Source organism: Phialemonium atrogriseum (assembly GCF_030411735.1).
Source record: "Phialemonium atrogriseum strain 8032-3 unplaced genomic scaffold QBC33scaffold_17, whole genome shotgun sequence".
Lineage (NCBI taxonomy): Eukaryota > Fungi > Ascomycota > Sordariomycetes > Cephalothecales > Cephalothecaceae > Phialemonium > Phialemonium atrogriseum.
The window spans coordinates 530,431-552,189 of NW_026848154.1; the positions used below are offsets into that span (position 1 = coordinate 530,431).

At 58.9% G+C, this 21,759-nt stretch overlaps 4 protein-coding genes across 4 annotated transcripts; 2 read left to right on the forward strand and 2 right to left on the reverse strand.

Moving 5' to 3' along the window:
- Nucleotide 1: 1 nt before the first annotated feature.
- Nucleotides 2–8,273, reverse strand: QBC33DRAFT_122300 (Hfaza1A). Its single transcript, XM_060421996.1, has 2 exons — nucleotides 7,476–8,273; nucleotides 2–7,399 (listed from the first exon to the last, which is right to left on the reverse strand). The coding sequence occupies exons 1-2, from the start codon at nucleotides 8,130–8,132 to the stop codon at nucleotides 110–112; spliced, it is 7,947 nt and encodes a 2,648-aa protein (XP_060282199.1). The 5' UTR covers nucleotides 8,133–8,273; the 3' UTR covers nucleotides 2–109.
- Nucleotides 8,274–8,841: 568 nt separating this feature from the next.
- QBC33DRAFT_571209 (uncharacterized protein) lies at nucleotides 8,842–17,539 on the forward strand. Its single transcript, XM_060430592.1, has 9 exons — nucleotides 8,842–9,206; nucleotides 9,286–9,372; nucleotides 9,435–9,492; nucleotides 9,567–9,900; nucleotides 9,964–11,084; nucleotides 11,152–14,079; nucleotides 14,164–15,929; nucleotides 16,019–16,339; nucleotides 16,412–17,539. The coding sequence occupies exons 1-9, from the start codon at nucleotides 9,018–9,020 to the stop codon at nucleotides 17,252–17,254; spliced, it is 7,647 nt and encodes a 2,548-aa protein (XP_060282200.1). The 5' UTR covers nucleotides 8,842–9,017; the 3' UTR covers nucleotides 17,255–17,539.
- Nucleotides 17,540–17,880: 341 nt separating this feature from the next.
- Nucleotides 17,881–20,314, forward strand: QBC33DRAFT_543119 (pyrimidine pathway regulatory protein 1). The gene is made up of 5 exons (XM_060428337.1): nucleotides 17,881–18,272; nucleotides 18,403–18,670; nucleotides 18,777–19,287; nucleotides 19,390–19,881; nucleotides 20,005–20,314. The coding sequence occupies exons 1-5, from the start codon at nucleotides 17,990–17,992 to the stop codon at nucleotides 20,230–20,232; spliced, it is 1,782 nt and encodes a 593-aa protein (XP_060282201.1). The 5' UTR covers nucleotides 17,881–17,989; the 3' UTR covers nucleotides 20,233–20,314.
- A 402-nt stretch (nucleotides 20,315–20,716) lies between these two features.
- QBC33DRAFT_543123 (uncharacterized protein) lies at nucleotides 20,717–21,251 on the reverse strand. The gene has a single exon (XM_060428338.1). The coding sequence runs from the start codon at nucleotides 21,240–21,242 to the stop codon at nucleotides 20,946–20,948; it is 297 nt and encodes a 98-aa protein (XP_060282202.1). The 5' UTR covers nucleotides 21,243–21,251; the 3' UTR covers nucleotides 20,717–20,945.
- Nucleotides 21,252–21,759: the final 508 nt, after the last annotated feature.

The window sequence follows — 21,759 nt, forward strand, 5'->3', positions numbered from 1 at the left end:
ATTAATTGATTGCCAAGTGCAATGCTAAGTTTCACACATACAACATGCTACATTACTAGAGCTATAACTAATCTATAAATTAACAGTCTGTTGACATCACCGCTCTCATCTACCGACGCAGAAATCCAGTGTCTCTCCAGGCCTGAATGTACTTCCTCGCCACACCGGCACTGACCGGGCCAACCCCCCTCAGCGACGGCGAGTGCTCCCTGCTCCTCGCCGTATCCAACAAGACGCCGCCGCACGACATGCGGACGAAGTCGTCATCAAGGAAATCCACCAGCTTGGCCGCGGGATTGTCCCACTCCACCGCGCCGGGGAAGGCGCGCACCCGCCTGATCCACTCCGCGAACGGGACGACGCGCGTGGCGGGGATGCCCAGCTCATCCGCGAGAACGGCAATCATCTCCGGCCACGGCTGGCGCATGGGGTTGTCGACGTGGTAGACCGGGTATTGCGGCGCGTCGTCGTCATCGTCGACTCGCACCAGGTCGGCCAATGTGGCGGCGACGCTATCGACGGGCGTCCACGACAGCAAGCCGCCGAGATCGGGCAGCGCCCGCAGCGTCTGCGACGACTTGACCAGGAACGAGAAGTGCTCCGCCTCGTTCCAGTACCCGCTGGTCCCCGACCCGGCCACCTGGCCCAGGCGCACCGATGCCGCCCGGAAGCGCGACGGGTACCGCCCCAGCGTCTCGTCGAGCATGCGCTCGCATACGAACTTGGCGTCGCCGTACCCGTTCGGCAGCACGGACCGGATGTCCACCGGGTCCTCCGGCACATCCGCGCTGCCGGTCCATAGAGGGTAGTGCCCAACGGTCGCGATGGACGAGACGAATAAGAAGCTGACCTTGGAGCCCTGCCGCTGGCACGAGATGTCGCGCGCAAGGTCGAGGAGGTGTCGCATCGCGCGGAACTGAGACTCGAAGCCCCGCAGTGGCCGCTTGCCGCTCATGGGCCATGCGTTGTGCACGATGTGTGTGACGCTGCCCACGAGGTCGGCGTGGTACTGGTCTTGCCCGAGGCCCAGCTGGGGCTTGGCCGTGTCGGCTTCGACCACCTTCAGCTTCGACAGGGCTTGCTCGTCGAGGGAGATCCCCCTCTGCTCTAGCGCCTGCCTCTGGCGGAGTACCGGGTCAACCGGGCTGCGGCGGTTTAGGCAGATGATGCTGCCGACGTCGGCCTGCCGGGCGAGGTGGGCGACTAGGTGTGCTCCCAGGCTGCCGGTTGCTCCCGTCACCATGACGCAGGTTGTTGCGGGTAGGTTGGGACGGCCTGCGGGGATGGTGGGGGGGAGGAAACCGGCGATGCTGCCCCGGACGTATTCATCCGTCGCCTCTCTGCGTGCCTCGAGCTGCTCTGCCTGGTCCTGCACCGCCTTGGGTTCCGCTGCCGGCAGACGCTCCAGCCTCTCACCCGAGGCCAGGGCGATAAAGATCTTCTGGATGTTGGTCTCCGGGTGGCAGCCGTCGGTCCAGTCGACGTGGCCGTAGCCGGCGGCGTGCAGCTCGCGCTCCCAGCGGGACTCGTGCGCGATGGCGTGGGTGCGGCCGTCGTCGAACAGCCACCAGCCCTCGAGCACGCCGAAGATGACGTCCACCCAGTGGATCGTCTCGGTCATCTCCAGCATCAGCAGCGCGCCGTCGGGGCGCAGCATCTTGCGGATGTTGGTCGTCGACTCGGACAGGCTGTGCGTCGCGTGCACGGCGTTGCTGGCGATGATGAGGTGCTGCGAGTGCAGGAGCTCGTCGGCGGGCGGCTTCTCGATGTCGTGCACCCGGAAGTTCATGAACCGGCTGTATTCCTTGAACTTCTTCCTCGCTGCCGCCACGAATGACCCCGAGAGGTCGGTGAAGGTGTACTCCACCGGCACGCCGAGGCTCGCTAGCATGGGCACCAGCCACTTTGTCGTTCCGCCGGTCCCGGCTCCCATCTCGAGGATCTTGAGGGGGCCGGTCTGCGGCATCTTGGAGATTAGCCTGGTGAGGAAGTCGGACATCTGTTTGTATGACAACTTGTTGAGCAGGGAGTCGCCATAGAGCCCCGATACCAGCTCCCTCCCCTTCTCGCTTCCGAAGATGAGCTTGAGCCCGTCTGCCTTACCCGTCAGGACGTCGGCCAGCCTTGATCCCGTCCAATAGGCCAGCTGGTTTGCGAAGGAATGGTCGGGGTAGTTCCGAACTAGATCTTGCAGGATCGCATCGCTGGCCGTGGGACCGATAGGGATAGCGGTGCGAGTAATGCGTGGCTCGTCGCCATCCATGTCGATGATCCGGGTCTCCTCTAACATCCTGTAGAGATACTCTGCGAGCTTCCCCTGCTCGGGAACGTGATGAATCCGCTCCAATTCCTGTCCTGCGCTGGCCGAAGCAAGATCGCAGCCCAGTTGTTGGAAAGCCTCGACGGTGAGTGCGACGCAGAGCTGTGTCTGCTTCGGGTTGATGGATGCGAGGTATCCGGCACACCGGTAATCCTCGATGAACTGGTCGGTGAGTTTCTTGGACTCTCCGAAGGCTTCGAGGATGGCGGATGGGGGAAGATTGAGATCGCCGGTTCTAGTGCCGTTCCGTATGTCTGGGGCTTTGCCGGTGCCACACAGGTTGACCGAGGATCCGACTGGGCTTGCAGCAAACGAAGTGGTATTGGTTGAGAACGGGGTGGTGTAATCGCCCTGACTGTCGGAAGACCCCTTCGCATCCGACGTGTTACCGTCATCGTCGTCTAGATCGCCCTCCTCGCTCGCCGAGCTGCCGTCGTTGGAGATGCCCAGAGCATTCTGGAGACACCGCAGGAGACCCCGGTAGTCGGTCACTTGCATCAGATCATCGGTAGATAGGGTGCATTTGAACGTCTCTTCGACCTCGCGGGCCATCTCCATGCCCATCAGCGAATCGATCCCGATATCGGCCAGCTCGACGTCGTCCTTGATCTCGTGGGGCTCGAGGCCGGAAATGTCAGCTAGGACCGCCTTCAATTTCCCTGAGACCTCGCTTCTTCCTGACGATGTCTTCTCGCGCCTTGCCGGAGTCTCCCCGGGGACTGTGGGTTGCTGCGATGTCATCGGGGGAGCCGAATTCGACTCCGCCCACTGTGCTGGAGCGCTCCCCGGAAGCGACCCGGTGCCCCCCTGCACCGTTGATCTTGCCACACCCGGCGCCGAGAGCCTCGCTAGGAGCTTGGACATGGACAACTTTGCCACCTTGGCGTAGCTGATGCCCAGGATCACCTCAGCCAGCGCACCGCTCGCCGGGTCAAACACGAAGATATCCGTGATGAAGCCCGAGGCCACACGGTCGTGGTGGGCGAGCACATGCCACACCTCCGGACGCCTGCTGCCGCCACTGTCTTCACCGCCATAGAACCTAGGCGACCGCATCCACTGCTCAAACCCATTGGCAATGTACATATCCCCCGGATCCTTGTCCGTCATGCAATTAACCCAGATGCCTCCAACCTGGCTGAAGCAGTCGCCGAGGAACGGGTCGAGCCACCCCTCGCCAGAGTGCCTTCTGACAACCCGCCCGGCCGACTCGTTCCCCTTCCCCACCAGCTTCTGCAGACCGAAGAACTGCTCGCTGTAGTCGACCACCGACGCGAACACTCGGTAGATGCTGCGCCCCTGGATGATCTCGTCGGCATCGGGGCTGTCCAGCACGTCCACACACCGCCGGTGGCTGAACAGGCGATCAAGCCGTCCGAACTCGAGCAGGTACGCCGCGTCGGCTGCGGCCCGGAAGGCGAGCTCGCCCGTGACGTGCGTCGTTGTGCTACCGGCGCCCGAGCTCGTGATCTTCCAGCGCCAGGTGAGGTTGTTGGCCTCGTCGAGCGGCTCAAAGTCCAGCCAGACTTGTCTGGACGGGTCAATGCAGACTGGGGCCTGGTTGCTGACGTTGCGGATCTGCGGGAGCAGGGCCGGCGCGGCGAGCGAGGGGTGCAGGCTCAGGAGGGCTTCGATTGCCATGTCGACTTGCAGGGTGGCCGGGCAGATGGGCGCTGTCTGGGCGATGACGTGGCCGGAGACGATGGAGAGGTATTTCTCAATGGTCGTGTTGATGCGGAAGCGAGGATGTTGCTGCTTGTTGTCCTGGTAGCCGGTGAAGGTCCAGAGGGTCTTTGGGTCCTCGCTTTGTGGTCCTGACTGGACATTGGTTATCGCATCGGCTTCTGCGGCCTTTGGAGGCTTTTTGAACTCAATCCAGTGCCGTGTCTTGTCAAATTGGTAGGGCGGCAATACCAGGGGGGCGTAATGGTATGTTTGCACTGCCGAGTGGCCCCAGAAGGTGACTCTCGAGCCCGCCTTCCAGAGACTCACGGTCGTGTCTATGAGCTGTTGCATGGAATTACTGCTGGTTATGTTGACGGGTTGGAAGTGGCTGTCTCGTGGCAACCCTAGGGCTCGGCTTGCCATCGTAGTGATGGTGGAGTTCGATCCGGCTTCAAGCCAGATGCTGGAGGGATACTCCTTGGCCAGCCTCTGGACGGCATGGTTGAAGTACACGGGATTTCTCATGTGCTCCGACACAAAATTTGCCGTGGGCTGCTCCACCGTCTTTGCCTCGGCAGCTCTCTCCAAGGGGATGATGCTTGGCTCCTTGAACTGGAGGTCCCTGCCGACCCGTTCGAGTTCAGCCATGATGGGTTCCACAAGGGAAGAATGGAAGGCGTTTGTCACGTTCAGCTTCTTGGAACGAATCGACGAGTAAGCCGGGCTCGTCGAGAGGATGTCGGAGACGGCGTCAATAGACCGCGAGGGGCCCGCAAGTGTGAAGCTGCGGGGACCGTTGAAGCAAGCAATCGAAGCCGGGCTCCCCTCGCATGTCTTGTTCGACTCGGCCAACAGGGCCTCGACTTGGTCAAGATCACCTTCCACCGCCATCATGGATCCCTTGTCGTGGCCCCACGAATCCCTGATGATGTTGGCTCGGCCAATGACCATCTTCAGAGCGTCTCTCAGACTCAGTACACCCGAGATACACAGGGCCGTCAACTCGCCAAAGCTGTGCCCGACTACGGCCGCCGGTCGGATGCCGCAGTCGATCCAGCTCTTGGCGCACGAGTACTGCAGGGCAAACAGCATCCCCTGGAGCTTCGTCGGGTCCGCGATGGGCTCCCGCTCGAAGATCCCGGGGTAGATACTTCCGGCGCCGAGCGAGATGCAGATGGAGTCGCACTGATCGAGGTAGCGGCGTAGTATCTCGACGCTGTCGAACAGCCCGCGGCTGAGGCCCACGTACGTGGAGATCTGCCCGCCGAAGCAGAGAATGACGGGCCTGGATGGCTGCTGCATCGTCGAGGGTACTGTCACGTCTCCGCTCTCGAAGGCCTGGAGTTTCTCGGCGAGGTCCTGGATGGAGGGAGAGCTGAGAATCAGGCAGTGGCCGAGTGACCTATTGGATTGTCGGGCAACGTTGAAGGAGAGGTTCTCGATGGTTCGGGACTTGGCCGAGATTGTCTGCGAGTTCAAAAAGTGGCGGAACTTTTTGGAATAGGCACGAAGGCTCCGGTCGTCGAAGCCAGAAAACCAGAAGGGATACTTCAACTGCTCTCCCTGCGTGGCCCCTGAGTCAGGTTTCGGGTGGAACTGCGGGCCAAGCCTGGGCGCCTGTGTCACCACGATGGAGGCATTCGAACCCGAGGCCCCGTAGTTGTTGATCAGGGCGGCTCTGAAATCGTCGTCCCACGGCTTCAGGGCCGTCGGGATCTCCATGTTGTCAGCTGGCAAGGCCTTGATGGCGGGGTTCATTGTGCTGAAGCTGGCCTGCGGGGGGATGTAGCCCTCGTTTATCATGAGGAGGACCTTGACCAACGAGGCAACACCTGAAGTTCCCTCCGTGTGGCCTATCAGGCCCTTCACAGATCCAAACTGGAGAGGTCTCGGGCGCGGAATCCCGCCAAATACCTGGCGGATACTGTCGTACTCGGCCGGATCTCCCACAGGAGTACCCGTCCCGTGCGCCTCCACCACAGAGACCTGGTTCGCTTCGAGTCCGGCCTTGTGGAGGACGCCCCGGAAGAGATCCGACAGTGACGGGGCGTTTGGGACGAAGATGGGCGTGCAGTTCTGGTTCTGGTATACGGCAGTGCTAGAGATGGTCCCGAAGATCTGATCCCCGTCTGCAATAGCTGAGGACATTTTCTTGAGGAACACAACGGCGATGCCTTCTCCGCGACAGTAGCCGTCAGCCTTGACGTCAAATGGTTTGCACTGCCCTGTAGGGCTGAGGAAAGATGCAGCAGCCAGATTCTGGAACCACAGCGGCTGGGTCATCATATTTGTGCCGCCCGCCAACGCGGCGGAGCACTCGCCGTTGAGAATGGCCTGGCACGCCTGGTGAATGGCAACGGCAGACGCCGAGCAGGCCGTGTCAATGGTCAGCCCAGGGCCCGTCCAGCCAAAGTAGTGGCTGACCTTGCCTGCAATGAAGCTTCTCAGGTTCCCTGTCGCCGAGAAGGCATTCGGCGCATGGCAGGAGACATTATACTCATAGTCGGTTGCGCAGACACCCACATAGCACCCAATGTTCCGGTCTGCGTCGGCGCGTGTGGGCTCGAAATATCCGGACTGCTCGAGGGCCTGGTAGGCAGTCTGCAGCAGGATCCTCTGCTGCGGATCCATCGAGGCGACCTCCCGCGGGGTCTTTTTGAAGAATTTGTGGTCAAAGGCGTCGTGGTTGCTTATGAAATTGCCGTACCACTTCTTGGCCGGGTCGGCCTCACGAAAGGCTGTCTCGAATCCGAAGCGGTCGCCCGGGACCTCTTGATGCTGGGACTTGCCCTGGACGAGAATCTTCCAGAATTGCTCGAGGTCTTCGGCACCGGCAACATTGCAAGACATGCCAACCACGGCAATGTCATTGTCCGAGCCGTGATGCATCTTGTTCATCGACGGTGCCGAATCGAGAGAACTGGCGCCGAGGCCAGTAATATTGTTGGCCGTCGCCTGGAATTCGTCCAAGTACAAAATCCGGGCGCCAAGGCTCGGGATGAGGGACGGCGGGATGCACCGTTCGGGCCCGAAAGAGATAACGGAGGCCTCTTTGTTCCCCAGCCGTGCCGACTGAACGGCGGCGAAGGTGCGGTGCCAATCCAGCTGTTCCGTCAAGATGGTGCGCAGGGCGACGTGGTGGAGCTTGCCATGGGTGATCAGATGGCCCGAATTCGCCCACGTTGGTAAGACTAGGCCGGACGCATCCGGGAACTGGAACCCCGGTTGCGTTTCGCAGAACTCTAGCAACTGCTCGAAGCCGCTCTGGTAGTAATCGCAGTGGAAGCGACCGCGGAGCCCAATCTCGGCCACATGCACGCCCGCCGCCCTGAGCTGCCACTCCAGTGCCGAAGCGGTCTTCTTCGAAGTCGTCACCGTCGCCCTATTTTCGTCATAGAGGACGGATATGTATGTCTATTTGTTGGGAGAAGAGTAGAAGGTTGGTTAGAAATTGCTCGCTCCTCCAGTGAGATAGATATATGTTGCTTACCTCGGGAAATTGCCCCAAGATCCGCATCAACTCCGCCTTCGACTGGCGTGATTTCCACACAGTCGCCAAAGACCTGGACGGCCCCTCGCTGTCCGACGCATCCTGGGCGTCGACCAACGCCCCGATGAGCAAGGCGAGACGGACGGCTACTCCGCCAAACTGTGCAAACTGTGACTGGTCCTCGGAGCACGACACTGCTATGGCGCTCAGGATGCCAGTGCAGAATCCGATGGTCTCGGTGTCTGAGCGGGAAACGCCCCATTCATGGCGCGGGGCTTGTGAGTCTTGATGTTTGGAACCGGTGAGCCTCACGTATTCCGAATATTCGGTTAGTTGTGTGATGACGACCAGCGGGCTCAGAACCGCGTTGGGAAGAGGCGCCCGTTCCCTCTGGGCCATGGCGCCGGTCTCGAACCAGCCTGCAAGATCTGCCAGCCATTGCGAACCAGCGATGGACTGTAGCTTCGGGAACTGCGCGGCAAGCGTGTCCCACAGGCCGGGGAGCTCCTTGATGATATCCAGTACCCAATGATGGCTGTCACTGCTTAGTACGGAAGATCGGAGCTTGTCGAAGGAGGTGGCGTCAAATGAAAGAGCTTGTGGTCCGAACAAAAGCACCGTGCGTGCTGTCGAAGGACTGGGGATATGGCGAGCCATTGTGACGAGGTAGGCTTGTTGGGACGGGATGCTCTGGGAAATCTGGATAGATGTTCTGGTGTTTTGACCACGAATAGTCTTTCTCACTTACTTCGGTCGCGCTGTGGGATCCGTAACAAAAGGGTTAACAAGGTTGGTTTACCAGAGAACCAGTGGTTCCCAAAGAACGGATGAAAACTAAAGATAAGGGAGGGAATGAAGGGTAGATTTAACAAACGTCACAGGTTTGGTGGAGTATCGGTGTGGAATGCCTCGACTCATCTAGATCTCACCCTCCCTTTTTTATCTTTCTTTCCTTCCTCCATTTTCCACCGAGATAAAGGTGATGGCGGTAAACTGCATGGTCATCGGTGAGCTAGAAAGGTCGAAGAATACGGCCCCCTTCGATGTCCTCAATGGCATGGAACTGTTTCCAGCTCCCGTCCAAGCTACTCGGAGAGACGACGCCCCGGTTGGGCAACCGTGCCGGACTTTTGCTTCGGAGTATTTTGTCGGCCTTTCTGCCTCGGAGAATCTTCCCGTGATCGTCAACCCCCGCCCTACGTGTCTTGGCCCGTGCAAATCCCGTAACATGCATATTCGGCGATGGGGGTCTGCTGAGACTGACGTATCAGCAATGTACACACTTCTTTCTCCCTTGCTCGGGAGATGCCGATATTTTGTAGGCCCACTTTGCCCTCGTTTGGGCGTGTAAGAGGCAACTCGTGCTGTATTTAAGACGCAATAGCTCCTCTTCAGGACCATGGCTGATTACTTGAAGAAGACCGTAAACATAACTGTTGGTGGAACACTTCAAGCTCACTAATACCATTCTTCTGCCTTCATTTCAAGTCCGTGTACGCTTTAAGGAGAGACAAACCGAGCCCAGTTATCGTTGTTGACATAATGGCTGCCATGGAGTCCAACGTGCCCATTGCCATCATTGGTATGAGCTGCAGGTTTGCAGGTGGTGCCAGCGATCCTGAGAAGCTTTGGAAGCTCTGCGCAGAGGGTCGAAGTGCTTGGAGTGAGATCCCAGCCGACAGGTTCAACCTCGACGGAGTCTACCACCCGAATAATCTGAAGCCCAACACGGTACGTGTCCAGGAATTAGTTACGGGGTAGCAACTTTACAATACACTGACTAACCACTGATACCTATTAATTCTCATAGACAAATGTGCGCGGAGGACACTTTCTGACCGAGGACATCGCCCTGTTTGATGCCGCCTTCTTCAACCTCTCATCTGAGGCAGCTGCTGTGAGTCGAACTTGAAGCATGCCAAGTTAACGGAAGAGAGGATCTAATTAACATAAAAATAGAGCTTGGATCCCCAGTTTCGACTCCAGATGGAATCAACATACGAGGCGCTAGAGAGTGGTATGGCATCCCTTTCCGTAGTATTGTATAGTCCATCCCGCTCCTTTCCAACCTCTAACCCTGGTTTCTCGCAGCCGGAATTACACTACAGGATGTCGCCGGTTCCAACACGTCGGTCTTTGCTGGCGCCTTCTTTCGAGACTACCACGACAGCCACATGCGGGACCCGGAAACCCTTCCTCGATTCCTCCTCATGGGCACCGGCTCTGCCATGGCCTCTAACCGCATATCCCACTTCTACGACCTACGGGGGCCCAGCATGACGGTCGACACTGGCTGCTCTACTACTCTCACGGCTGCCCACCAAGCCTGCCAAAGCCTCCGGACAGGGGAGTCGGACATGTCGATCGTGGGAGGGGCCAATGTGATGCTGAATCCCGACATGTTCATCTCCATGTCATCACTAGGGTAAGCCTGGACCTGTTCTTATGAGAGGGTAGACACCAAACAGTTGCTGATCGACACTCATAGCCTTCTTTCGCCCGACGGAAAGTCGTACACCTTCGACAGCCGTGCTAACGGATATGGCCGAGGCGAAGGAGTGGCTACTGTCATATTCAAGCGCCTGGACGATGCAATCCGCGATGGCGACCCCATCCGAGCTGTCGTTCGCGAAAGCGGCGTGAACCAAGATGGCAAGACGGAAACCATCACCTCGCCTAGCCAGGAGGCTCAGGAGGAGCTCATCCGCGAGTGTTACAGGAAAGCCGGCCTTGATCCGCTGCAGACGGCATACTTCGAGGCCCACGGGACGGGGACGTTTACTGGTGACCCCATTGAGGTCAAGGCCATCGCTTCCGTCTTTGAGAAGAACAGGCCTGCGGATGCGCCTCTCAGGATCGGGTCAATCAAGACCAACATTGGCCACACCGAACCGACGAGTGGGCTGGCAAGCATCATCAAAGTCGCTCTCGCTCTGGAAAAAGGGCAGGTGCCTCCCAGCATCAACTTTGAGAAGCCGAACGAGAAGCTCAATCTCGAGGAGTGGAAGCTCAAGGTTCCATTGCAGCTCGAGCCCTGGCCAACATCGACAGGCTTGCGGCGAGCGTCGGTCAACAATTTCGGCTACGGTGGTGCAAATGCCCATATCATCATGGAAGACTACGTCGCCCCCGGTTCCGCCGCTCATCATGGGGCTTCCAACGGCATGTCGAACGGGGGGTCGAACGGGACACACAATCGCCCCGGGAAGGTTGGCTCCAAGCTGATCATGCTGAGCGCAAAAGACGAGCAAGCTGCTCAGGTTATGGCGTCCAACTTGAAGGACTACCTCCTCGAGACCAAGGTCGAAGACGAGGAGAGATTCTTGGACAGCCTGGCCTACACCCTCGGCCAGCGGCGCACCGTCTTCCCATGGGTTGCGGCCCATTCGGCCCAGAGCATATCGGGATTGGTCAACGCGATTGACGCTGGCAAGATGAAGCCTGCTCGGACAGGCGAGCGGCCCAGGCTCGGGTTTGTCTTCACCGGACAAGGAGCGCAGTGGCACGCTATGGGTCGGGAATTGATCGAGGCGTATCCCATCTTCAAGACATCTCTTATGGAGATTGAGTACCACTTGAAGGAGCTCGGAGCGACGTGGTCGCTGATAGGTAAACCTCTTCCGCTCCTGTCTTGATTAGTATAGTAGGATGTGCGTGACTGACAACTCAAACCCAGAGGAGCTTATGCGAGACGAGAGCACCAGCAAGGTGAACCAGGTGACGATGAGCATGCCTCTCTGCGTCGCCCTCCAGATCTCCCTGGTCGAACTCCTCCGCTCCTGGGGAATAGAGCCGACCGCCGTCACGAGCCACTCCAGCGGCGAGATTGCGGCAGCGTACACGGCGGGAGCCCTGAGCCTCAAGGCCGCCATGGCGATCGTCTTTGCTCGCGGCGAACTGGCCGCGGATGTTGGCCGCTACATCACGAGCAAAGGTGGCATGGTAGCCGTCGGGCTGAGCAAGGAAGGCTTGGAACCCTACTTCGCCCGCGTGACTTCCGGCACAGTCATGTCGGCGTGCATGAACAGTCCCACCAGCATCACCGTGTCTGGCGATCTCCCGGCGATTGCGGAGCTGGAGGAGATGCTCAAGGAAGACAAGGTCTTTGCAAGGCGCCTCAAGGTCGATGCTGCATACCACTCGCACCACATGCAGCCCATTGCCGACCCATACCAGGCCTGGCTTGAGAAACTTGTCAAGCCAGATGGCGTACTCGAGGACGTCATCTACTCATCTCCAACTACTGGGACGAGGATGTTGTCGGCCGAGGAGATTGGGAGCCCAATGCACTGGGTAAGGAGCATGACCCAGCCAGTCCAATTCGTGGATGCATTCCGCAATATGTGCTTCGGCGACCCTTCGGCCACCACCCAACCGGATGTCGACGTGATTGTTGAAGTTGGGCCTCACGGCGCCCTTTCTGGGCCAATCACGGAGATCTTAGGACTGCCAGAGTTCAGCGGCAGCAAGATCTCGTACAACACGTGTCTGGTGAGGAAGAGCAGCGCTCTGGATACGATGCATGCCTTGGCGTGCGACCTGCTGCGGAAGGGATACCCTATCAACATGAGCTCCATCAACTTCCCCCTTGGGAGGCACGGAGTCAGAGTGTTGCCTGACCTGCCCCCTTACCCCTGGAACCACCAGATGAGGCACTGGTCGGAACCTCGTTTCAACAAGGCTCACAGGCAGCGGAACGAAGAGCCCCATGATCTCCTCGGGTCTCTCGTTCTGGGGACCAACAACCTGGAGCCCTCGTGGAGACATGTGATACGCCCGTCGGAGCTCCCGTGGGTCCGAGACCACATCGTCCAGGGAAACATTGTGTATCCCGGCGCGGGATTCATCAGCCTAGCGATAGAGGCAGCGCTCCAATCCTCCAAGGCAACCGATAAGCGGATACTGGGCTACAATCTTCGTGATGTGGATATTCGACAGGCCCTGATCGTCCCCGACACCGCAGAGGGAGTTGAGGTGCAAACATTGCTCCGGCCATGCAATGACAAGGCCATCTATGCCAAGGGCTGGAAAGAGTTCCACGTCTACTCGGTCAACGGAGATAACCAGTGGACCGAGCACTGCAAAGGCCTCATTTCAGTCGATCTGGTGGCCGCGGGTGCCGACCACGCCAAGCCGAGTGTCCCCTCAGCAAAGGCCAGAGGAGATGCCGACTACAGAAGGCGGATCGACCCGCGAGACATCTACGGGGGCATGCGCGCCGTGGGGATCTACCACGGGCCCATCTTCCAGAACCTGAAGAGCATCCGGGCCGGCCAGCAGCAATCTGTTTCCACCTTCGAGGTCGCCGACACGGCCTCGGTGATGCCGCATAACCACCAGCACGAGCACGTGCTCCACCCGACGACGCTCGACTCGGTCTTCCAGGCGGCATACACGGCTCTCCCGGGTGCTGCGTCGAGGCAGACCAACCCCAGGATCCCGCGGACCATCAAGAAACTGTGGGTGTCGCACAGCATCAGCAGCCAGGCCGGCCATTCCCTGCGCGCATACTCGGACATCAGCCGGCAGGATTCGCAGAGCTTCCAGGCCGAGATCGCGGTCGTCAGCGATGCGGCGGGAGTCGGCGAGAGCGAACCCGTCCTGGTCCTCGACGGGTTCGTGTGCCAGTCCATCGGCAACGTGCTGAACCAGGACCAAGACCCGCACGAGGGCGAGAAGTTTAGCACCGTCAAGTGGGCGCCCGACATCTCGTTCGCGAAGCCCGCGTTCCTGAAGAAGGAGCTCGGCTACGGCATCGACCCGTCCGAGGCAGAGACCATCATGGACCTGAGGCGCGTGTGCTGCTACTTCATCAATGACGCGCTCGCCTCGCTGACGGCTTCCGACGTGGCCGGGCTCGAGTGGCACCACAAGAAGTTCTACGTCTGGATGAAGCTCCAGACCGAGCTGGCCAGCCGCGACCAGCTGGCTCCACACAGCTCGGCCTGGATCCGCGACGGTGCCGAGTACAAGGCCGCCCTCATCGCCAAGGCCGCCGCCGAGAGCGTCAACGGCGAGATGGTGTGCCGCCTGGGCCCGCACATCGTCAAGATGCTGAGGCGCGAGACGACGCCGCTGGAGCTGATGCTCGAGGACAAGCTGTTGTACAAGTACTACGTCAAGGCGCTCAAGTGGGACCGGTCGAGCCAGCAGATGGGCGATCTGGTCGGGCGGTTCGCGCACAAGAACCCGCGGGCTAGGATCCTCGAGATCGGCGCTGGCACCGGCGGAACTACGACGTATATCCTGAACGCGCTGGGCAAGGATGACTCGGGATACGGCCCGCTGGCTGAGCAGTACCACTTCACCGACATCTCGTCGGGCTTCTTCGAGGCTGCGAAGGAGAAGTTCAAGGATTGGGAGGGGTTGATGAGATACAAGAAGCTTGATATCGAGCAGGACCCTGTCAAGCAGGGATTCGAGACCGGGTCGTATGACTTGATCATTGCCTGCCAGGTCTTGCACGCCACGAAGTCCATGGATCACACAATGTCGAATGTGCGCAGCTTGTTGAAGCCTGGTGGGAAGCTGTTTATCACGGAAACCACGCAGGATCAGCTGGATCTGCAGTTTGTATTTGGTTTGCTTCCTGGGTGGTGGCTAAGTAAGTACAAATTTCCTTGTTCAATTCTCTTGTTCAGTTCTCTTGCTCGGTTCTCTCTGTTGATGCCTTTCTAACACCGTGCAGGCGAGGAGGAGGAGCGAAAGTTCAGTCCTTCGCTGTCGATCAACATGTGGGACCGAGTCCTGCAAACGACAGGGTTTACCGGTGTCGAGATGGAAGTCCACGACTGCGAAAGCGAGGAGCTGTACTCGTTCAGCGTCATTATGTCGACCGCCAGACCGAGCACCCCGAACTACTTCACCGACGTTGTCCTGGTCACTGGGAACACGCCTCCTCCCGCTGCTTGGCTGGACGAGCTCAGAATCTCGATTACCGTGCTTACAGGCGTCGTGCCCACGGTCGAGCCGCTCGAGCAAGTCAAAGCCGACGGAAGACTGTGCATCTTCGTGGGCGAGGTTGAACAACCCATACTTGAGAACCCAGATGCGGCACAGTTTGCCGCCATCAAAGCCCTCTGCACGCAATCCAAGGGCCTGCTGTGGGTCACGCGAGGCGGTGCCGTGGACTGCGAAGACCCCAACTCCAGCCTCAGCGTGGGCTTCCTCCGCTCCCTGAGGATGGAATATAGCGGCAAGCGGCTGGTGTCTCTGGATCTCGACCCGAAGCAGGACCCGTGGTCCAGCCAGTCTGCCGCGGGCGTCCTCGATATCTTCAGAAAGGTGTTCGACTACTCCACCGACGTCCACCATGCAGACTTCGAGTTTGCTCTTCGCGACGATGTCGTGCATATCCCCAGACTCTACAAAGATGTCGCCCGGAACAAGGCAATCTCCAACGAAGAGGTCACCCACGCCGACTCCCAGCTCGAGCCCTTCCACCAGAAGGATCGCCCGCTCCGCATGGACATTGGCTCGCCCGGTCTCCTGGACACACTCGCCTTCAGCGACGACCCCGACGCGGCACAGGATCTCCACCCAGACTTCCTCGAAGTCGAGCCGCGGGCCTTCGGCCTCAACTTCCGCGACGTCATGGTGGCGATGGGCCAGCTGAACGAGCGCACCATGGGCTTCGAGTGCTCGGGCGTCGTCACGCGCGTCGGGCCCGGCGCCGCGTCGCGCGGATTCGCAGTCGGCGACCGCGTGGCTGCCGCGCTGCGGGGCCACTACGCGACCCTCGTCCGCCTGCACTGGACGGGCGCCGTGCACATCCCCGACGATGTCGGCTTCGAGATTGCGGCGTCCCTGCCTATGGTCTATGCTACGGCCTACTACTCCCTCTACGACACCGCTAGGCTGCAGGCCGGGGAGACGGTGCTGATCCACGCCGCGACGGGTGGTGTTGGGCAGGCGGCAATCATGCTGGCGAAACATGTCGGCGCAGAGGTGTTTGTCACGGTGGGGACGGATGAGAAGAGGGAGTTTGTCATGAGCAGATACGGCATCCCGGCAGACCACGTCTTCTCCAGCCGTAACACTTCTTTCGTTGCCGATGTGCTCGCCATGACCAACGGGCGGGGTGTCGACGTGGTGCTGAACTCCCTGGCCGGCGTGCTCCTCCAGGAGAGCTTCAACTGCATCGCTCCCTTCGGGCGGTTCGTCGAGATTGGCAAGCGCGACCTCGAGCAGAACAGCAGCCTCGAGATGGGCGCGTTTACTCGCGCCGTCTCCTTCTCGTCGATCGACTTGCTCGCGCTCGGGAGGCTCAAGGGCGGCGAACTCAACCGCGTATTGAAAGACACCATGCGCCTCGTCGGGGAGAAGGCCATTAGCCCCGTCGAGCCGGTTACTGTTTACCCTCTGTCGGACATTGAGAAGGGCTTCCGGCTCATGCAGGCCGGCAAACACATGGGCAAGATTGTCATCTCGGTCAAGCCCGAGGATCAAGTGCCGGTAAGTTTCTACCGCTTTGGCCACCCACACTGCGGTGCCACATGAATTGATTGATTTACACTGGTCACTAATTCCGAGATAATTAACAGACACTGCCACGCAATCTCTCAGCAAGACTCCGCCCCGACGCGTCCTACCTCATCGTGGGCGGTCTCGGCGGCATCGGGCGATCCGTGTGCTACTGGATGGCCGACCACGGGGCGAAGAACCTGATCGTCCTGTCCCGAAGCGCGTCGGCGGCACGGGAGACCGCCGGGTCATTCTTCGCCGAGATGGACAGGCTCGGATGCAAGGTCCGGGCGATTGGCTGCAACATTGCTGACGAGTCCAACCTCCACGACTCGCTTGCGGCCTGCGCGGGTGACATGCCGCCCATTAGGGGCGTCATCCAGGCTGCAATGGTACTCCAGGTATGTGTACAAGACTACAAGAGCCAACTTCATTAAGCGGTAAAGGATACCATCGCTAACTGTGTCGTGCAGGACTCCATCCTAGAGCAAATGACCCTTGACGACTACCTCACGGCGATCGGGCCCAAGGTGTATGGCAGCTGGAACCTCCACCGCCAGCTAGGCCAGGGTCCCCAAGATCTCGACTTCTTCGTCATGCTCTCCTCGCTTGCCGGAATCGTCGGATACACCAGCCAAAGCAACTACTCGGCGGGCGGCACCTTCCAGGACGCCCTCGCCAGGTACCGCACGACGCAGGGCCTGCCCGCGGTGGCGATCGACCTCGGAATGGTCAAGTCGGTGGGCTACGTGTCGCAGAACGACGGGGCGGCAGAGCGCATGAAAAAGCAGGGCCACATGGCGCTCAGCGAGGACGATGTGCTGGCGGCCATCGAGCAGGCCATCGCGTCGCCTCGCTCGACGCAGCTGCTGTTCGGCCTCAACACGGGCCCCGGCCCACACTGGGAGGACTCCCCGATGGCGCGGGATCTGCGCTTCGCGAGCCTGAGGTACCGTCAGGCTGCGCAGGGCAGCGGTGCGGGGGCGGGAGCTAGCGCGGGTAAGTCTAGCTCGGCCGATCTTGGGGCCAAGATCGCCGCGGCGGCGACGCTGGAAGAGGCGGTGGACGTGGTGCTCCAGGGGATATCCAAGAAGCTGATGGATATCTTCATGATCGCCGAGGACGAGGTCGTGCCATCCAAGTCGCCCGCTGATTTCGGCGTCGATTCGCTGGTCGCCGTCGAGCTGCGCAACATGCTGGCACTGAGAGCTGGGGCGGAGATCTCCATCTTCGATATCGTGCAGAGCGAGTCCCTCACGGCTCTTGCCACTCTGGTCACGTCTAAGAGCAGCCACCTCGGTGAGGGGACAGTGTAAGCAGTGCTAATTAGATAATTAGACGGGATATAATTACGAGCAGAGGTTAGTGAGGTTCAACAGAGCTGAGACACATGGGCTGGGAAATGAACTAGGTAGATCTGTGCAGCTCAAGTATGGAACACGGCTACAAGGCCCTTTAATCGGTTGCTGCCACCAGGGCGAAATAAAGTACCGGGGCGGTACATGTGAATCCCAGTCTCATCAGCGTGCCTAGCACGCCTAGATAGGGCAAGATTTCCAAGGTGCCGTCTCAAGATGACAGCTGAGGCTCGAATGCAGGACGCGGTAAATCTTGTGTAGCAAACTACTGCTGCGTATGCAGTCGATCGTACGGTTGCAGAACATGGGATCCATATCTCACCCGTCCCATCCCACCCTCTCTCTGCGCCTCCCGTGTCCAAGCCTTGTCCTCCCGAGACAGTTTCACAGAGCCATTTCCACCTGCTGCAAGGTTGTTTGCTTCTGATAAGGTGCATAATCAGTAGTCCGTCATTCTCCCTTCCCATACCTCCACTGCCCTGTCGATCTGAAAGGCCGCCGAGCTCTTGGCGAGGACGTATTACCGGGTTGCTAAAACCTTGTTTTTTGCCTGGCTGAGGCTTGATTGTAGACCAGGTACGTTGTTCATCGTCACACAAGCACGCAAGCACAAGTCACAGACCTGTGGTGTTCGATATATATACGTCTCAAAGTGTCCTTGGCAGGACTAACTACTGTAATACTAGTGACTCGATGCTGTCTTGGCTGAGTCCTGAATACCAGATCGTTGACGACAGCAGTGGCACAGTCAAGAGGAGAAAAAGAAAGGGCCCAACGCTCCCAACCATGTCCGGCCGGTCGCGACAGCAGCCCGGATCTGCCTGCGAGGAGTGCCGCAAGAGGAAGCTACGGTGCGACAGGCAGGTGCCGCGGTGTGCGACGTGTGTCGAGGCCGGAATCACCTGCGAGGTCAACCCTCATCGCCAACCACGGGGTCCCAAGAAGGGAGACCTCAAAGCTCTCCGGAGCCGGATTGGTAGATAAGCACCCCTCCTCCTCCTCCCCTGCCCGCATCCCAAAAGAATTGGCGTGACCATCCAGCATGATGGTCGATGCATACATACGCTGTGTTCTGTGCTCACCGGGAGCTGACGTGCGTCTTGCAGTTGCACTTGAGCGCTGTCTGATGGACCAGCAAAGTCCCCTGCCCAGCAGCGGAGATACGTCCACCGTCGACCTCTCCGAAGATGGGCCAACCCGCGGGAATTCAGTCTCGGACGAGGAGCTGTCCTTCTCCATGCTCAACGAACCTCCGTCAGCCTACGACTGCGGGCTTCCCGATTTCTCTCAGTTTTCCGAAGAGCCGACACCGAAGCCGGAAATAAGCCCGACAAGCACCGTGAACTTCATCCCGGAGCTGATGCGCGCTGACCTGTAAGTGGTATCCCGGGGAGGGGGGAGGGGCCCCGGTTGCTGCGGGATGATCCGCCCGAGCTGCTACCATGGGTGCCTTTAGCTGATGATTTATTTTGGCCAACAGTGACCAACTCTACTTCGACCGCGTGCAGCCAATCCTCCCGATCCTCCACCAGGGGCGGTACTTTGCATGGTGCAGGCAGCCAAGCACGGAAGAGCACTACACGTGCCTGCAATACGCCATGTGGACGCTGGCCATGGCCATGTCGACGCAGTTCGAGCACATGAGGGAGATGCTCTACACGGAGACGAGGCACATGCTCGAAGCCCAGGACCTGCGCGAGCAGGGCATGGGCATCGCTTACGTCGAGCAGGCCCAGGCCTGGCTGCTCATCACCTTCTACGAGTTCCTGCGGACAAACTACCGCCGCGGCTGGATCAGCGCCGGCCGGACATTCCGCCTCATACAGCTGCTGAGACTGCACGACATCGACAGCCCCAACGGAGGGGCGGCAATCTCGGGCCAGGACTGGATCACGCTCGAGGTCAAGAGGAGGATCTTCTGGGTTGCTTATTGCCTCGACCGCTTCATCAGCGTACGGAATGAGTGGCCGCTGACACTGCACGAGGAGGTGGTGAGTTTTGGAGGGGACTCCAATTTGCCACAGAGCAAAAAAAAAAAATCACACATTACAAATAAAAATACGGTGCCGAGTCTAACACAGCTGTTCAACCAGATCTGTACGCGCCTACCATCGGCAGAGGCCGATTTCCAGAGGGGTCAGCCGACGCAGGTGTGCTTCCTGTCGGAAGCCATCACGTCGGACAACACGGAGCAGTTCTCGCCCCTTGCAGAGTGCGTCATCCTGGTGACAATCTGCGGGCGTGCGCTGTCTCACAGCCAAGTGTCGACGATCGAGCGCATCTACGGAAACGAGCCACTGGACTTCTGGCAGCGACATGAGTGGCTTGACGCCACGCTGACCAAAAGGACCGAAAGCCTGTCGCTCAGGTATAGCGCCGCATCGGGCGGCGGCGATCCCATGCTGCTCTTCACCCTCATGGTCTCGCAGGCGACGGTGATCTACCTCTGCAAGATTCTCGAGTCCCTGGCCTGGGAAACCGACGAGTACCGTGATGCAGTCATCAACTACCAGGAACGGGCCATCTGGGCCGGCCGCGAGATTGCCCGCCTGGTACGGGACTACGAAGGGGTCGGGTATTTCAAGGTATGCCGATCCATCTCTCCCGTCCGTCCGTCCGACACTAGCTTCGGGTGATCCCCTGTTTGGGCCTTTTTTTTTTTTTTCCGTTCTATTTTTTTTCTTTCCCCCACTAACCGCCGAAAAAAGGCCCATATCTTCCTCCCAGTTGCCATATTCCTCGGCCTGGAGCGCCTTATCGCACACCGCAACACTCACAATACCGGCCCCAATTGGCCCCAGGGCGGGTCGACTGATGCTGCGATTGAGGGCTTGCTTGAGGTTCTGCGGAACATGCAGAGCCTCAACAGTCTTGCCAGTTACCACTTGCATATTTTGGAGTCAGGCGCATTTGCGGAGATGTCTCCGCTGTCGTGAGGTGGTAATTAATTAATGCATGCTTGGCTTTCTTTTATTTTATTTTTTTGCTATAGACAAATAACACATTACACTTGGCGAGCCCTCGATACTCTCTCTTGGGTTTCGATGTGTCTCTCCCCCGCCGATGCCATGCGATGCGATGCGGTGTGCCTGCGGAATTCATGACATGTGTACCCTGTCCGATCTGCATTGCACTCGCACTAGCCTCACTGCTGTCTACTCTCGGTCCTACACGTATAGCAATGATGATGCCGCCCACTCTCAAATGGGTTTAACCCCAAGCCACGGCGGCACGGATCGAAGGGAGTGGAACGATAGTCATGCAAGCATGGTTCCCCTTCCGGCATGATATGCCCGCGGGTCCGGTACCCTCCGCTGATAGCGCATTCGAGGACTGATCTGGTTCTGAGGCTAAGCCTTATCAACGGCTGCCCAACCCGAGGCCTAGCTCTAAAGGGGTTTAGAGGGTGCAGGGTCCAACCCCTGAGTCGATCTTAGTTCTTGGCACGGTTACCCCTGCCCGAGACGGTCGAATTAAGCTTCGGGAGGAAAGAAGAAACATGGATGGATCGCCCGGGAGGGGATCAAATAACCAGGCCCATGTTCCCGGATAGAGCAGAGAGGTGGATTCGGGGCCATCCATGTTAAGACAGATCGACCAGCGACGACATAATTAAGATTTGAACAAGGCTTGGCGACGGATCGATCGATCAATACTCATTACCAGAGCGATGTGCAGCAATCGCCGTATTGGTCTTGGTATGGGAAACCCACGCTCCATAAACAGAGGGATGGGAGAGCCCTAGAGAGATGGGTGGTGAGACAGCAAGTCGACGGGAGAGTGAGAGGAGTGAGACCGTGGCACCTCCTACTGGGTTAGAGAGAGTGCATCCCGTATGCGCCTCCCGAGTTGCACCAGGTCGGTCCATACAGGCGCCACTCGGCCACCATTTACCGAGGACAGGGAAGAGCACGACGTATACCATCCAATATGCGTATGTGGACATTCTTACCTCTGCTTTGTGGGTTTCACAGCACGAGCGCCTCAGTAAGGCCAGTCCCAGCTGAAAGCCATCCGATGGCTTGCCTCAATCCCATATTAGGCTTACATTTTGATTTCGCCAATGGGATTGCGTGTATGGTTAGTGGATGCTGACCACCACCACCTCAGGCATGGGCCTTCCTCGGAGCTGCATTCCGCCCCAATGCAACCCCCACGGTTCGCGTATTCCGCAAAGACCAGGTATCAGGATTGTCGACTTTTCCGAAACCTTCCGACCATTTGGACCATTACCCGACGAATGGGGGAGCCGTCTGATAACACCACTTGAGGCCACCGAGGCACACATTTAAAAGCCCCGTTTTCTTTTAGGCTGGCACTGGGGAAAGGTGACTGGACTGCTCGACCCATGTCGATCGAACTAGCGCATACTGGACAGCACACTAGGAAAAAGCTAGCGCCCCGTCGCTGTCTTACTCTACGACAATCCCTCCTTCCTACAGCATTGCTACCTTTGGCCCAAT